Source organism: Ambystoma mexicanum, chromosome 3p (assembly GCF_040938575.1).
Source record: "Ambystoma mexicanum isolate Mex_15411 chromosome 3p, UKY_AmexF1_1, whole genome shotgun sequence".
Classification (NCBI taxonomy): domain Eukaryota; kingdom Metazoa; phylum Chordata; class Amphibia; order Caudata; family Ambystomatidae; genus Ambystoma; species Ambystoma mexicanum.
The window spans coordinates 390,578,278-390,595,495 of record NC_090925.1 but is presented as its reverse complement, the minus strand read 5'-3'; the positions used below and the strand labels follow the sequence as shown (position 1 = coordinate 390,595,495).

General features: G+C 44.7%; 1 protein-coding gene across 1 annotated transcript in view; it reads right to left on the bottom strand.

The window, feature by feature from the left end:
* The window catches only part of LOC138579901 (piezo-type mechanosensitive ion channel component 2-like), a 2,232,767-nt gene that overhangs the window by 102,517 nt on the left and 2,113,032 nt on the right, over positions 1–17,218 (bottom strand). The window contains exon 47 of the mRNA XM_069650129.1: positions 12,113–12,301. Coding sequence (XP_069506230.1) covers positions 12,113–12,301 — 189 coding nt within the window. The remainder of the gene's footprint in view (positions 1–12,112; positions 12,302–17,218) is intronic.

Below are 17,218 nucleotides of genomic sequence, written 5' to 3'. Positions count from 1 at the left end.
TTGGTGTTTGCATGTGTCTACCAGTCACTAGTTCATGGGGGGACAGGTAGTGGTCCTTGCTCCATTGTGTATGCAGCTGAAACAGTGGCAGGGGTAGACAATACACCAGGGGTGTTGCTAGGTCTGGAAAAGATCAGGGCTAAGCTAATGTCGGGCTGGCGGGATTTGGGGCTAGCTATAGCCTTTTGGTTGTAGTGCCTGAGCTTCTATCGAGCTATAGCCCCCTCAGACACCCTCTAGCAACGCCTCTGCAATACACCCAATTTTTCTTTTGGGAGGTACACAGTTTGGATAATCTGCTCTTGAGGAGGCTGTTAATTTTCTCTACCACTCCATTCGCTTACGGGTGGTAAATTGAGCACATCTTTTGTTTTATCCCTAGTATTGATGTGATTTCTTTGAAAAGCTCACTGAAAAAATGTGTCCCACAATCTGATCATATTACTTCACATACTCCCCAGCGGGGGATATCTCTCTCACTAGAAATTTCACGCCACACTTTGCATCTGGGTGGGCACAGGGCCCCGTCTCCACCCATCGAGAGAAGGGACACACCACCACAATGAGATATCTGGCACCGTTACATCTTTCTCCTATGTTTTCGTAATCTATATGCAGCTCACAGAAGGGCCCTACAGGGCAGGGCATGGTGCCACACAGCATTCTTAAGGTCATCCCTGTACTAAACACTTGACATGTCGTGCACCGGACCACCATCTTGTTGAAGTACTCTTGGAGGTTTGGAATGAACCAATTTTCCTGGAAATCGGCAGCTATGTGCTGTTTTGAACTGTGTGCAGGAAAAAGTAGTTGTTCGAATGCTATGTATAACAGCTCTATTGGCATGACAACCTTCCCTGTTGTGTTCTGTCTCCATAACAGATCAATGAGTGATTGGGTGCACCCTCGTTTGAGCCATAATTCTTGTTCTGCTATTGGTGCTCTGCAATTCTATCACCTGTACAATGGATAGTGCATTGTATCGGTCTGCTTTGGGAATTTCTGCCTTGCTCACTAGAATACATTCTGTGCTCATGAGTACTGGGAGATACGCTGCTTCTTTTGCTGCCACGTCCGCGGCTGCATTTCCCAAAGTTATTTCGTCTCTGTTTTGTGTGTGTGTTTGGTATTTCACTATTGCTACTTCAGAGGGTTCTGCAAGGGCTTCAATCACTTTATTTAGTAGTTCTGCATGTTGGACTGGGGACCAATCAGCTCTTCTAAATCCCCTCCTTCTCCATCTCGATAGCCCAGAGTGTACCGCTATGGTTACGTACGCCAAATCAGAATAAATTGTCTTGCTGCATGAAGTGCTCCAATCAGTGCTATGAGCTCTGCTGCTCATGCAGAGTAGTGCATGGGCAGGCATTTTTTAATTGGTGTTTCATATTCTACTTCCTCGATCCTTAAAACTGCTGCCCTTACATGTTTTTCACCTGTTTCTTGGTCGATGGACACCGACCCATCAACAAAAAACACTTCCCCCCCTCCTCTAAGGCATATTCTCTGACCTTTGGAATGTCATCCCCCTCTCCCTTGTATGTTGCACAGTCATGCTCTTGCATGTCTTGGATGGTGCATGGAAAATGGTAGTGTTTACTGTCTTACACCTTACCACATGGATACTTGGGCTGGACAGTATGATTTCGTATGCTGATGCTTTTTGTGTAGTGAGGGTGGATTTTGATCTTTCCAGTATCGCAAACAGGGAGTGTTGAACGTACAGAGTGACAGAACACCCCATGAGAATTGATGAGCTTTTCTCAATAGCATAGGCGGCTGATGCAAGAGCCTGTTCGCACACAAATTGACCTTGCATCACTGAATCAAGTGTGCCACTATACAAGGCGAGTGGTTTGTGACCCATTGAACCTTTCTGTGTCAGTACTGCGGTCATGAGGGTGCCATTGGATTGCGAGAAAAGATGAAATTCCTGATCATAATCAGGTGTTGCTAGAACTGGGGCCGTAGGAATTGACTCTTTTAGGTCATTGAATGCTGTTTGCATTTCTGCTGTCCAGGTGATATGTGTTTACTCTTTCTGTGCGTCTTTCAGCACTTTCAGGAGGGGCCTTGTGTATGTTGCATAATCTAGGATCCATGCTCTACAGTAATTGCAGAGTCCTAGAAACTTCTGCATTTCTTTCACTGTGTTTGGTTTGACAGTGGCATGCACTGTTGCCGCTCTGTCAGGAATTATTCGTTTGCCATCTTTTGAAATCAATTGGCCCAGGTACGGGACCTCTGTCAAACAGTACTGCAGTTTTTTCTTGTCCACCTTGTACCCTTTTTGTGCAAGGAGTTGGAGAAGGGCAATTGAATCTCTCCGGCAACTTTCTTTGCTCTCACTGCAGACTAATAGGTCATCTACATACTGAATGATGGTGCTGGCAACTTGAATATTGCCAAGATCTTCGTGCAATATTCTATTGAATATGCTCAGACTTTTGCAATACCCCTCGAGGCAAACAACGTGTTCATACCTTCTCCCCCCAGCGTAAAGGCTTTGATATACTGTGATTCAGGGTCAAAGGGCACAGAGAAAAAGGCATTTTTCAAATCCACCACGGTGAAGTGGGTGGCCTGTTTTGGGATGCTCCACAAAATGGAGGCAGGATTTGGGACAAGAGGGAACTCCTTTTGGACAATATCATTGAGGGGGCAAAAATCCTGGATCATACGCCAACTCCCCCCTGTCGGTTTCTTAATGGGGTACACAGTCATATTGCAGGGGGAGGTAAAGGGGACAATTATTCCTTGCTCTAGGAGTGCTTGCAGTGTCCCTTGAATCCCTTCCTCAACCTCTCTAGACTGGGGGTATTGTTTTACTCTGGGTAATATAGCTCCTGGCTTGAGTGTTAGCTTTACAGGGGTCACTTCCCTTAACAATACCAAATCATGGGGGTTAGTGGTCCACAGGTGGGACGGGACTTGCTGCATGCCTGTGTCACAAAAGGGTGGTGGTCCGCTGACGATAGCCATGAGGGGGCTTGGTACTTTTCTGTACTGCACCATAATGTCACAAGAAATATTTATTTCTAACACAATCGCCCCCTCATTGCTGTCATCAGCGAACAAGTCTTCATCAGTCAATTCACGCAAAGGTATATTGGGGTCAATGCACAGCACTGTGCACCACTTGCATCCATGAACGTCAGCTCTAATTACAAAAATTATTTTAGAAGACACTTGCACCCCTTCAAAATCTAAAGACAGGATGGTACCAGCAACTATTTCTGGGGTTGCCACGGGGTGAAAAACAAAATCAGAGGGCACCCTCCAGTCCTCCCTTGCTAGCACACTAATCCCATACACGAACATGTCAGGATTTACTGGCATCCCTCTCCCTTTTATTTCATTAGCCACAGTATGCATTAACAACATTGCCCTGAGGGAGCACATGCCAGGGGTGGAGCAAACAATCCCTCTTTTGGTGAATGATATGGTCATGTTTACAAACTATCTTCTCCGCCTATCTTAACGTCCAAATCTTCTGTGTAAGGAATCGTGACTACAGCCCCAGAGAATTCTTGCGTATCTAGAGTTTGGCCAGATAACGGAAAATCACCTTCGCAAATGCATGACTTCACCACCCCTGAGTTCACCATAAAGATGAACTGTTTGTTTCCTATCTCTGCCCCCACCAGTGGTTCCTCTTCTCGATGCAAGGGAGTGGATAGTACTGGACACGCAAGTGCTCTCTGCTGGCTGTCCTAGTCAGGATAGGTGTCTGTCCCTGGGCAAGAGAAGGGGTCCCCTCCGAGCACACATGCCCATTGATAGGGCCCTGGTGTGCCGTTCGGGGCGGTGGTGAAAGGGTTATTATTTTTGATTGCCTGTTGGTTGGGGTGATTTTGGGGTGCCTGCATCGCATTAGGGGGGTGACGATAAGTGCTGTGGCTGGATATCTGACGTGGCAATTGCGGGTAGTTTAGGGGTATCTCATATGCATCCTTGGCTGTCTCATGTGGGCTCCCAGGGTGGGGATTCCCATAATGCTGCTGGTTGTAGTAGGGTTGGCTGTATTGATAATTCCCTCCTTGTCTGCTGTGGTATTCCCGAGCAAAAAAGTGCCCCCACCTCCCGCAGGACCAACATTGCCCTTGGCTCCCTCCTCTGGGGCCCTGTCCTCCGAATCATCCCCTCTGTCCCTGGGGCCCACCTCGTCCTTTTGCGTGTTTTCCTTGCCACCTTACCCACACCACTGCCATTCTTGCCTTTGTGGTCACAGAGACACTCCCCTCCTCTCCCATCTGTTCTGGAGGCAGCACGGTTGTTACATCCGCGACCTTCACTAATTTTGTCTGTACGAGTTTCACTTCCTCAGCCAACCTCCTCTGAGTAGTTTCCTTTTCTCTCTCTTTGATCCTCCTACAATGGTGCACTATAATGCTTTGAATCTCAGGCCATCCTTTTGCTTCTATCCCTGCTATCTTGTCAAGGGCCTTCTGTACTTCCTTTGGGAGTCCCTGCTTTATAATGAAATAAAATAGAGAGGTGGACTGATCCCATGCTGTGCCCGTTTCCGTGCACCACATCTCTCGGACCCGGAGAATGAACTATGGAGCGTCTTCCTCATCCCCATGGTGCATTGCATTATGTAATGTAAATCAGGGGTATCTGGAAAGGCCCTTCGCAGTGCATCCCACACTTATGCGCAAACCTTATTAAATGAAGACCCATCATGTGTGTCATTACTTATAGTAACACCTGGGTAACCCGCCTTCACCCACACCGATTCTGCTTCATCACCCACTGTGGACACTAAGTGGCTTTTAATATCTCCTATGGCGAGGGGCACCCCTGCTGTGTTTTTCTCAAAGGCATAAATCCATTTTCCTGCACCCGCCGTAAGCGGGGGGAGGGATTTGAGGAGGTTGTTTTTATCCATCTGTGCCCAGGGTACATAATGGGGCCGCCCAGCTCCCTTGTGGATGAGGGGCATCTGTAGTTTTGATTTCACATTTCCACCTTTCACACCTGTCCTTTTCTTTTTCGCTAGGGCCATCGTCCCAAGCCTGTTTCTCAGTCTCCCCACCCATGTATCCTCCACTCTAGGGGTGGCCCACTGTACTTGCGGTACCCCTCCTACTGCACCCTCCGCCACTTCGTCAAAGTCATTCCAATGCTTTTCATCCCTTACCGACCCCATGTTCTTATATCCCAAACTATGAGTTTCCCCTTCTTGTTCTACACACATGGCCCATATGGGGACGCTGTCAATCCGGTAGAGGAAGTCTCCCGATTTCTATTCATCTTCCGGTAGGGGAGGGGTAGCCCTTGGGGGTCGGGGACCCACTCTCTGGTCCTCTCGCTGCTTCACACGCTGCTCGTAATCAAGCTAATTCTGTGTGAGTGGAAGTCAATGCCACCTCAAAATCCCTAGCACTTACTGCAGTGGGGGTGGTGGTTGATGGGTAATAGGGCGGTGGTGGGGCTGTGCTAGATGTTGCTTGTGCACTTCCCCCTGACACATAAGTTGGATTTGAGTACCCCTCTGCCGGTTGCATGAGCAGTGGATATATTTTCTTGGGCTCCTCTTCCCCTTTCCCTGTCTCTCTGTCTCTCTCTCTCTCTTTCTCCCACATTACCTCCCATTACTGTTAATGTTTCCGGTCCCTTTTCCCTTTCATCTGTGGTGGGTGCTTATTCAAACATCCACCACGGATCTAATTTTCTCCCTTCTGTTGTGTAACTGTTTCCTCTTATACTTAGCTGTCAGAACAGTGGACAGGTGCTCTAACGTTTCCTTATCAAAGGACCCATTCCCTGGCCAACCATGGGGTAGTCCCTCCCCTTTTGGGGTAGTCCCTCCCCTTTTGTCTCTGCCACCCGCTGTCCATGGTACTTTTTAATTTTATCACTATACAGGGGGAGGTGTTTACATATGTGCAATAGTGGGGTATCCTTTCCCATGGCTACTCACTTTGTTCTCAGGTATCCGTTCCAATGAAAGAAATAGTATGGACTTTCTCCTTTTCTCCCCTCTATGTCCCTTCCCGTCTGTACCCTTGGGGTTTACTCTTGTCAATCAATGAACAAATGTCACATATATCTTAATCTTGTTCATCAAATGGTCAAATATTCATGAACCTAAAACAGTTGTTTACTAAAAACAAAAAAACACAAAAAAATATGCATTTAGCAACCTCAATTTCTTCCCCTTAGAGCAATAACCTTTTTCAGCCATTCACAACTCACTCAGATCACTCCTGCCCCTCCTGGGGCTTCTCCATGCATATAAAAAGACACTGAAAATAACAAGCTAAAATAATAAGTTAAAATAACAACAACCACTACTTGTTCCAGAGCCCTCTAATTATACAGGGCTCCTACTTTTTTCTCCGTATTTATTTTCTGCACTGGTCGGGACAGTGCAATGTGGCTGCCACCTTCTGCCCCCTTTCGGGGGTAGGTTCCCGTATCGCCTTTTTATAATCTCCTTATTTCGCTAATGAAAAAGACTAATAATTGGCCATACAAAAAGAAAAAGAGCTTTACTTCAAATAACCACCCAATTCATTCACATTCAACCACTGCGTATTCCCTTCAATCACACTGCTCTATATCCCTCAAAACCTCACTGTTTGTTTCTCCTTGCAATTTATACTCACGTGCCTGTGCTCTTCCAAAAGCCTCTGTTCGCAGTTAATCCACAATGCCTGGGCCTCTCCCTCGGGCTGCACTAAGCTCCGATGAGCAGCGGGGTATTTGCAAAGCCGGAACCCGCAAGAACCGCTTCTTTGCTAATGCGTTTTGGGGGACTGGTCAGATGTAGGTGGGCACGGCCTTCCAGAGAGGCCCTGGATCTCGCCGCAGGTACGGGGGGCTAAGGAAATCATGCAAAGGGGTCACCAAATGAAGGCACCAACCTCAAACACGTGTCCCAATAATTAAACATCCCATTAGGGAATAAGACCAAGAGATGGGTTGCAAGGAAAACAAAGTTTATATAACATTAATATGCCAGCAAAGACCTCTGCTGCCCAAGAGCACTCTGCCAAAAATTACACGGGCAGCACATTAAAAAGGGCAAATGCATCCTCAGTGACGATTTTGTATAAGGCAAAAGTCATGTTGCTGGTTGGTGGGGGACATATAGAGTGGGCAGTTGTTTTAAACTGGTCGCCCGGGTAACCTCGCTAACTCAACAAATACCAAAGGATTGACGTACGTAGGGTGCCACATGAAGACGCCTGCAGAAGCAGGTAAGATGGGTCACGCCACAACTCGGAAGCACAGGGGTTACGAAACATATCTGTAAACGTTGTCCAGCGTGCAGTAATTGAGCGTATATATTTTTCGCACAATTTATTTAGACCGGTACCAAGCTACACTGCAAACCTTTCATCCGAGGAGGGGCACTATCAGGGAGGCGGTGAACTCTATGCGAACGGCAAACGGAGCCTGTTGACCGTGGCTGAATTAAAGCGGTAGCAGCCAGTTGTATGAATGAAAGGTCACGTAGAGAGCACTTCCAATCAAACCGAGAGGCGGCAGAATACCATACACAGGGTGTTCCTGATGGGTGAGTGAGCTCAGTCATTAACAATTCTATGAAAAATAAGAGATGTATACTCTTGCATGCGAAGTAAAACGCAGTCAGTAGCCTGATTAAAGGAAGGCCCATAAACCGGGTATTTAAAACCCCCCCTTTTTTTTGTTGTGTATTGTAGACCCTGTGGTAGTCGGTGAATACAGACAGAAATGACCACACAAGAGTAATTTGGAACTCAAAAATGTCAACTGAAATGGTAGGAACTAAGATAAAGCTGAACATTGATGTTTTAATGGTGCAACTGTTGCAGTTCTGTAACAGCGATGTAGTTATTGTATGTAGTGTTCCCCTGATGAAACTCCAATAATAACAATTCTGAATGAGAACGATAAGGAGCGAAACATGTCGGGCTACATAGGAAGTGATTTAATGAATAAGGACATATGAGGTTGAATGAGAAAGTGAATAACTCTGATTATAAGACCAAATGGAAAGCAAATTGAAAACGACTGTTTTTCCATACACTACTACTACTATATCTACCAGCTGTTTATTATCATGAATGACTTATGAAATTGGGATCTATTCAAATGAAAGGACGGGGTAAACTCCTTTTTATTGATATAAAATGAGTAATGGTTTGCTGTCTGAGATTTAAATGTATTTAGTACGGGTGTTAGCATGCTTAACGGAAAGCGGCTGGACACAATCAGATGTTATAATGATTGACATTTGGAACAACACCAAACTGCACAGGGTCACATAACACAGGACCTAAAGGAATATTTTGGTTGTATATATTTTTTTTTAAAATTAATTAGGGGGATTATTCCTTTTGGGTCGTTAAACAACCCTCTAGTCTCCATTTGTTATGCAGACATATAGATGGGCCTGCTCCAAATGGGATGGGAGGCGCTAATTGGCTGCTGCTTCCCAGTCGATCTTGGTGCACGTGGGTCAGCTGGGCTCATCTCCGCGGTGAAGGCTTAGTCATGCAGGCGATACATTCTAACTAATCTAAACAACAGGAGCCGGTAGTTCATGAACAATGGCAGATACCTGGGCATCATATGAAAGGGGTACTTTGAGGAAAGATAATAATATATAGGTAGACATGCCGACCTCAACATTCAGGGCTTTGTTGATACTGCAGTTCCTGCACCCAAGTTTCTCCCTCAGTGGTTTGATCTACAGTCTACCTTCCCTGTTGCCCCATGATACGAACAGACGTGTGTTACTATTAGAACAATATACTACTGTGCAGGCTTTAGATCTGTGGTGGGCACTCTGGGATGGTTCAGACCAGGGGGTCAGATGTTTATCTGCATGAAAAGAGTTGAGGGGTTGAGGCTGAGAGGTATGGTGGGCTCTGGACTAATAGGGGGCAGGGTTAAGGGGTGCACTGGCAGGTTATTGGAGACAGATGGACAGAGTGCTGGGGCCTGGCCCTGTCTCACGCTCCTCACAGAGCACATTCTTGAGAAATGATACTAGGTATTCGCAACATTGAATGGGCAGGGAACGGTTGGACTTCCGTGGGAACAAGGCTCGTGCAGAGCTAGCCTGGTGTGTTGATGGCTTGGTCCATCTGTGTGAGACTGGAGATGCAAATGCTGCAACCTCTCAGAATGGTGGTTTTTGGGTCTAGCAGAAAATGGAGCCTTAATGCTGAGACATGGGCGATGTTGTTCATCTAATTCTCTATGTTATAAGGCTCTCTACACGTACCATGGGGGTGTTTTTTTTCTCCTCTTGGCCTCAATGGGGTTTTACTCAAGTGTCCAGTGGCTACGGGGGTGGGATAGGACCGTGTCCTTCCTCTCATTGATATGACACTTAGATTTAAAAATAGCATCATCAAAGATGTTTATTCATTGAGTGTAAAATGAATACTTTAAATCCTATAAGTCTGTAACAACGAAAAATGTTTTCATTTGAACTACTGTTCAATGAATAATTGGTTAATTCACAGGCAGAGGTGTGTCATGGTCTGCACTTTGGGATGTATATGTGCTATATTCATATTGGAATCAGCCGGGAGGATGGCATCATGAACTTGATTGGAGAAGCAAAGTACAATTATTATAAATAAATCTGAAATGCAAACCCACCTCTACACTGCGATTGCTATGCACTAGTGTACTTACGCCTAACTTCGGGTGGCGGAGACATGGAGGAATTGCGTGGGCATTTCACAGGCAGGAGATTGCGCGGTCACATCCATGAATATGCTTTGTCATGCACATTTGTGGATGTGCTATGGACTGCCTGTGGCACGTCCCTCGTAATGGTCACTTTTTCCCTTGTTCTTCCTCATTTTCCAAGTTCCGCCCCCTAATCTGCCCTCTGGGTGGTGTCTCGCGGAAGGCACAAAACCGCTCGCACAGACATGCCAAGTCTGCGCTAAGTCCACAGAAGTTAAGAAAAAGTGCAGCGCAGTTGATTCCATGAATCAACGTACAGGGTTTCACACGCAGAATGGCGCAGAAATCCCTGATTTTCCATGCAAATAATTCCACGATTCGACCCGCAATAGTTTAAGACCAATAAGACCTATTAACAACTAATCACATTTTTGTTTGTAATTAACAGCATATTTAGGTGTTATTTTCTTCTGTGATGGGGATTACCAGTAGTAACGGAACAACTGCTTGTAGTGATGCATTTACCACTTGCTCTAATTTTAGCAGCGACAGTAATTTTATCACAGGCTATAATGTGGTGTTAAACCCCTGTTCCAAGGGCTATAACGGGGGGGGGGGTAGCGCCCGGCAGCCCAAGTCCGTTAACGAGGGCTCTGGGCCATTACCCCGTTCCAGCACTTGGAACAGGGGCTTAATGCCATTAGCACCCCGGGTTACCAAAGTCCCACAATGACTAAAAAAAAAGTATTTTCAGTCAATGTGAGACACCTTGTGCATCCCGCTCAATGATTGAACATTCTGTGCTAAAATGGCCACCATGGAAAAGAAGGCAGGTCTCCATACGGCGGAAACATAAAAAAAGCCCCCCAGAAAAGCCACAATGGGAGATTTGGCTGAATATCGGCCGTTTGAAAATTCTAAAAGGCCAAAAAGGTCGACCAAATCCCCCATTCGGTGCTGAGGGCTCCAGGGGATGCGGGGGTGTTCCCACACCCTCGTTCAATATATTGTGAGCAGTGCTTGCGGGGGTTCGTAGCCGATCCCAAAAAGTAAAAAAAAAAAAAAAAGGCAAGGTCCCAGTGCAGCGTGTTCTTTATCACAGAAGTGAAAGGGAACAGGCATTGCAGGGACACAGCGAGTTGGTGGCACACAGCAAAGTATGCCGACGCAAGATCAGTGGGGGCCTGGGGGTGTGGGTGGGGGCAGGGGACAAATCAGAAATGTTCAGGGTAGAAAAGACCGAAGGTTATTTCCAGAAAAATAATCTTCGGTCTTTTATCCCTCAAACATTTCAGTCACAGGATTCTAACCCGGATCCCATACAGAGCCCCTCTTCCCTTTCCATAGCGGTCAGAGAAGCTGGGAACTTGTGGCTGCAGCGGCTGGCTGCCCCAACACAACAAACAAGCGGGGTTGGGGAGGGGGGTTGGAAATGGTAAAACAAAATATATGGGGACGGAGGATAGGGGAAGATGGCCGGCCGGGGGGAACCAACCATCAGGTGGCTTGGAACGCAGGCTGAGATTGTAGGTTTCAGCCAGTGTTCCTAGCCACCTCATTGGCTAGTTCCCCCGTGCCGGATGCTAATGTCAATAAATACCACTTATCGCCAGTAGCCAATTCTGCCTTTCCGTAGTGAGGCCTTTGATGTTAAAATCCTAAATCTAATTCATTACAATTTCCTTGTTCCTATTCCACAATTCACACTGAAGATCATAGGTTTCAGACAAGAACACTGGCTCCGCCGTGAACACCAACTCACTTTTCCACAGTACAAAAACTTAGCATTGAAGGCAGACATTTATGCCAAAGACCCAAAACCTGAATGATCAGAGTAATCTGATGGTGAAATTCACGCGAGGCCTGGAAAGATTTAAATTGTAAGCAGGTGCATTGCTTTGAAGTAGATAAAGGTGGAATTTGCTTACCATGCAGTTTGTAACCCCTGCAGCGTAAAACTGCCGATGTATACAATATCATTGTAGGTGTTTCATCAGTTAACATTGCAGTTACTTTTGTTAGCAGCTTGTAGTTCATGAACATGCTGTTTGTGACCTCTAGTTGTCAACACATAATAATAAAGAAACAAAGTACTGTGGCATTTCATTGGGTCATATGATTTCACATCATGTAAAGTCACTGGAAGTCAGAGGACGTTAGATGTCGGTTCTACTAGTAATCCTATGATTGTGGTGAATTGACACCAGTGACTGTAGAAACTGCCTTCCATTGCCAAGTGTCTGTTATTCAACAATCGTTGTGTCATTAAATATGCATGCGCCATTACAAGATCAGAACGTAGCTCTACTGTTGGCTCATATTGTTTAAAACCAAAGCTGTTGCTCTGATTTGCAGATGGTTGGATTAAGTGTTTTTACATTGGTGCAATTATTTGGGGAGCATAAGGTTTTCTAGATTTACATTCAGATCCATTGTGTTTTCTCCCAAAACATTTAATGAAATGGCTCACCTCGTATCCACTGATGCTAATTTGCACAGAGACGTCTAGGGGCTGGTTGGTGACTCCAGCCACAGATTTCACGAGCGACATAAAGAGGAGCGGAAACCAGACAATGCAGATCAGGGCAAAAATAATGACCCCACCCATCCCGTACTTCACCACCTTTTTCTTCTTCTGTCCAGACGGATCTGGATATTTCTGAAAGAAGAAAACATTGAATCCATTATTCAACCAATCAATATTATATTTGTTGACTTATAATGAAATACTGACATAATACTAACTACACTTAACATTGTATTGTTATACAAGTCCCCAAATTAACCACTTTGGCAGGCAACTGGTCTAGGATCTACGCAAGGAACTGGAATTAGAACGGATGAGAACAGTATGTAAACAAATATGCCACCTGTGGTACTGATCACTCAGTGAAATCCAAGTATTCATACATTTTGATTTCTACTTCAGTATGATCCAAATGTATGTCACATATATGTATACATGCATATATTCACTGAAAAACGTAGTTAAAGAGACGTTAAGGTGATCGTTTCACGTAGCAAAATCCTTGAAATTGGGCAGAGAATTCAGGCAAAGCCACCTTAACTACTCGCCCCCTGTTCCCGAAGCGTATGACCACAATGACATCAGATATTACATCACTGATGACATCACTAATTACATAATATATGACGTTATTAAGTACATCGCTGATGGTATCACTGATGACATCAGACATAACATCATATATGACTAGACTGATAAAATGACTGATTACATTAATTCAATTTCAACTTTTAGGACTATTTTCTTTTACATAAAATATATATACATATTTTCAAAGTAAATTTTACTCTGCTATAATTTCTTTCAATTTAGTGTATTGGCCACAAATTGTAGAATATACAAACATTTGTACAACAAAAAATAGTATAGTATGTAAAGATTAATTTCCTTTGGCATGTCTGTCATCTGTTAGAGTGGAATAAAAAGTCATAATGAATTTAGAAAAATAACTGAAAGTAATAGAAATCCAATTACAACTTTGAAAGTAAATCTTCAATTGCTAAGCTTAATTCATTTTGTATATATGTAATGATGTATTATCAATAATTCTTGTACAATACCCATGCTTAGAATTCTTATAATGTAGCACAATATATAAGTGCATATACTTTGTTTTACATGTGTTTTTTAACACTTATCATTTAGAAAATAATTCATTTATATATACATTTGTATAATAAGCACAATAGAAAATGTAAATCTGTACATTTAGCATTTTCCTAACACTCAGGATTCAACGTGTTTTTATTCCTATTTATCATATTATCATTTTCTTTACTACTGTATTTACATATTATATTATCTTACAAATATCTAAAGTACATTTGCCACAATTTGGTACACTCTGTGGAACAGACTATTTTTTTTATTTTTAAATTTGGTTTTATTAGGTTTTATAAGACACAGAAAACAACATACAGTTATCATTTGGAACATGTGTTAACTATCAGATTTCTTTTCCCCCCTCCAAAAAATATATCAACTCTATACAGTAAACCAAACTCCTTTTCCCCTCCCCCTGGCCCCCTGAATAGCGTTTCTTCACATGTGTCCACTCTTTTTCCGTGTTCTCAATAGCGGCTTGTGTAGCTCATGCTACTTACATTCTCATGGCATAATCCAGATTACGTAGATATGGCGCAGGCGGCAGCCTATTCCAGAGGCCTTCAGGTGTGTGCTCCTTATGGTGTGGCCCTTTGTGGCTCGTATAGCCATGCATTCGCTACAGGCTCGTCTTTCAGTCCCTCTGTGTTGGTGCATGTGTGGGGTTGGGTATATACTCATTTACAAAATCACTCCACAACAATTCATATTGCGTAGTTGTCCCATGGAGGGCTGCAGTAATTCTTTCCATTGTGCAAATATTCGTTGCCACACTGATCCACTCTCTCTTGGTCGGGACCGCGTTTGCTTTCCACTTAATCACTAGGCAGGCCCGTGCAGCAAGTAGGAGTGGGGCCACTATCCCAGTCATTCTCCTCATCTCGCCTTCACATTCTTCCAAGCCAAACAGTACTTGGAGAGGGGCAGCCTCCCGGGAGATCCCATCCACCTGCTTGATCCAACCCAGGAACTCATTCGAAAACACCTTAACCCGGGAGCACCCCCACCACATGTGCCAGTAGTTGGCCATCTCCCCACATTAGCACCAGCATAAGAGACTCATTGCCTGGAACATCCTCCACAACCTATGAGGGTCATATTGCCATCTATGTAGTAGCTTGATGGCGTGCAATTTATACTTGGCCGCTATTGACACCTGCGAGGCCCCTTTACATATCATCACCCATAATTTAGGGTCTAATTCTAAGTTCAAATCTATTTCCCGCCTGCTTCTCAGGTTAACAGTTGACCCCCTCCTGGCATCTAACAAAGTTTTATACATGGTTGAGATCAAAGCCCTGGTTTCTGTCGTTGTGTCAAGCAATTTCTCAAAGGGAGTGAGGTCTCTCTCTACCTTCTCCTCCCATTTATGTATCATAAGAATGTCCATGAGTTGTAGGAAAGGAAAGACTGGTAATGGGTGATTCCAAGTACCTCTTCCAATTCCGTGATCGTGAGGAAAACACCTCCCTTCCATAGTTGACCCACCCTTTCGAGGCACGCCTCAAACTAGGATTGGAACCGCTCATAGTTAGGGATCTCTTATCGAACTCCTGGAGCCCATATATGGCTCAGGGGAGAAGGCCATATGGTAATTCCCCGCATGTCTATCCCCTCCCGCCAAATCTCCCACATTGCGCCCAATATGGGGTGATTCCGGAGTCTTTGTAGTAATTTATCCCTAGGGACCCACAGCCATTCAGAGATGGTGGCCGGAGCTAGATTGTAATTATCCAGATGTATCCTCTGCAACTCTTTCTGCCCTCTTAAGAGGGGGATCAGGAGCCTTAGCTGCACGGCTTGATAGTATTTTTTGAGATCAGGGAGACCCACCCATCCTTTTTCTTTAAGTAAAATAAGGGCCTCATAAGCTATCCTTGCTTTTTTCCCTTGCCACAGGAATCTTAAAATGGCCCTTTTTACTTCTCTAAAGAATGCCTCTGGAAGTTTCAGCGGGAGCATCTGGAATGGATAAAGGAATCTTGGAAGGCACACCATTTTAACTGCATTAAGTCTCCCCATCCAGAAGATCGTTAGCTTCTGCCACTTAGTCAGATCAGCATGAAAACAAGCCTGAGGTGGGGAAAGTTAGCGTCATATAGGTTCTCCATTTCTCGCGTAAGATTGATCCCTAGGTAACATAGAGTGGCCCCACCCATCACGAGGCCGAGTGCAGCGAGTCTGGTGGCGTTCTCCGGAGTGGGTTCCTGTAATGGAAACAGTATGGAATTGCACCTATTTATTTTGAAGCCCGAGAGTGCCCCATAAGATTCCATTAGTTGTGTGGCTCTTGGTATCAATGTCAATGGGTTCTTAATGTGTAGTAAAATGTCGTCAGCATAGAGGGCCACCTTATATTCCTTCCCATTTACCTGGAGTCCCTCAATTTGGTGGTCCGCTCTAGGTTTCTGGGCAAGAGGTTCCAGGGAGAGAGCAAACAGTATCGCTGAGAGAGGGCAGCCTTGTCTCGTAGCTTTCTCCAGGTCAAACCATCTGGATTACTCGGATTTGACCACCACCGATGCCCTGGGGGACGTGTAGACAGCCTTAACGCCCTTTCTGAAAACAGGTCCCAGCCCCACCTTATCGAGGACCGCCTCTAGGAAAGCCCATTCCACCCTGTCAAAGGTTTTTTCTGCGTCAACAGACAGGAGTGCGGGGACCCCTGACATCCTTTTTGAATCATGAATTAAATGAAGCGCTTTACCCACTTTGTCAGCACCCTGTCTCCCTAAGATAAAACTGACCTGATCGGAATGTATTAATTGGGGCATGTGGATCTGAAGTCTAGCTGCCAGAACTTGCATACACATTTTTGCATCAATATTGAGCAGCGAAATTGGGCGATATGACCCACATTGTTTGGGCTCCCTGCCTTCCTTAGGGATCACAGTGATCAGTGCCTTTGAGAAGGAGTCGGGGGCCACACCTGTCAGCAGGATGTCATTAAAAAGGTCAACCATAAAGGGGAGGGATGATATAAGTCTTTTTTTTAATCTTTATTTACAAGTTAAACATAAGTATCAACAGTACACAGTAAGCCCATGGATCAAAGGAAAACACGCAAATTAAGAAGCAATCAATAACCCAACTATGTACAAACCCCCCCGCTCCCAAAAAAAAGAATTAGTACAGCGAGAGAAACTTTCCCCATATTTTGTCAAACAAACCAATCTTCCCCTCCCTCCTGTACAACACCCTCTCCATGTCTCCCAAATTGTGCATTTCATGCATCCAAGATCCAATATCCAAGGTCATAGTAGTTTTCCAGTTGTGCAAGATTATCTTCTTGCCCATCATGGTCCCCCTGAACAACCATTTTTTCTGACATTGTGTAAGGTCATCCAATAGTTCATCACTTCCCAAAATCACCATACTAAAATCCAATACAGGCAATCCCTCAACTACTTTATCACACACTCGACCAACCTCACTCCAAAACAACCTCACCAACCCACAATCCCACAGCATGTGCTCCAACGTACCGGATTCATGTACACATCTCCAACAATCTGAATTGTCCAAGATCCCCCTTCTCCACATTTTCTCCGGCGACCAATAAATCTGATTGAGAATCTTAATCTGCCTCGACCTTTCTGTGAGACCCAACGAGCACAGTCTGACATTCAAGCACATTCGTTGCCACAAGTCCTCTGAGATTTCCAAACCTATCCTCCTACTCCACTCCCCTCGAAGTAAATCATTACCTCTGTAATTTGACACAATCTCCATGTAAACTCTGCTGGCCAATCCTCCTTCCTCTCCCCTCGCTTTCCTAGTGAACAGATCCAAATTAACCCTCTTCAAAAAGTTGACTTGCCCAATTGCTTTTTGAAGCTTTCTGTAATCCGCAATCCTGAAATTCTCAATGTTAAATCGATTTTGCAACTCACTCGCTGTCAACCAAACATCATCCTTAAACACATCAGAGATATAGTGTACACC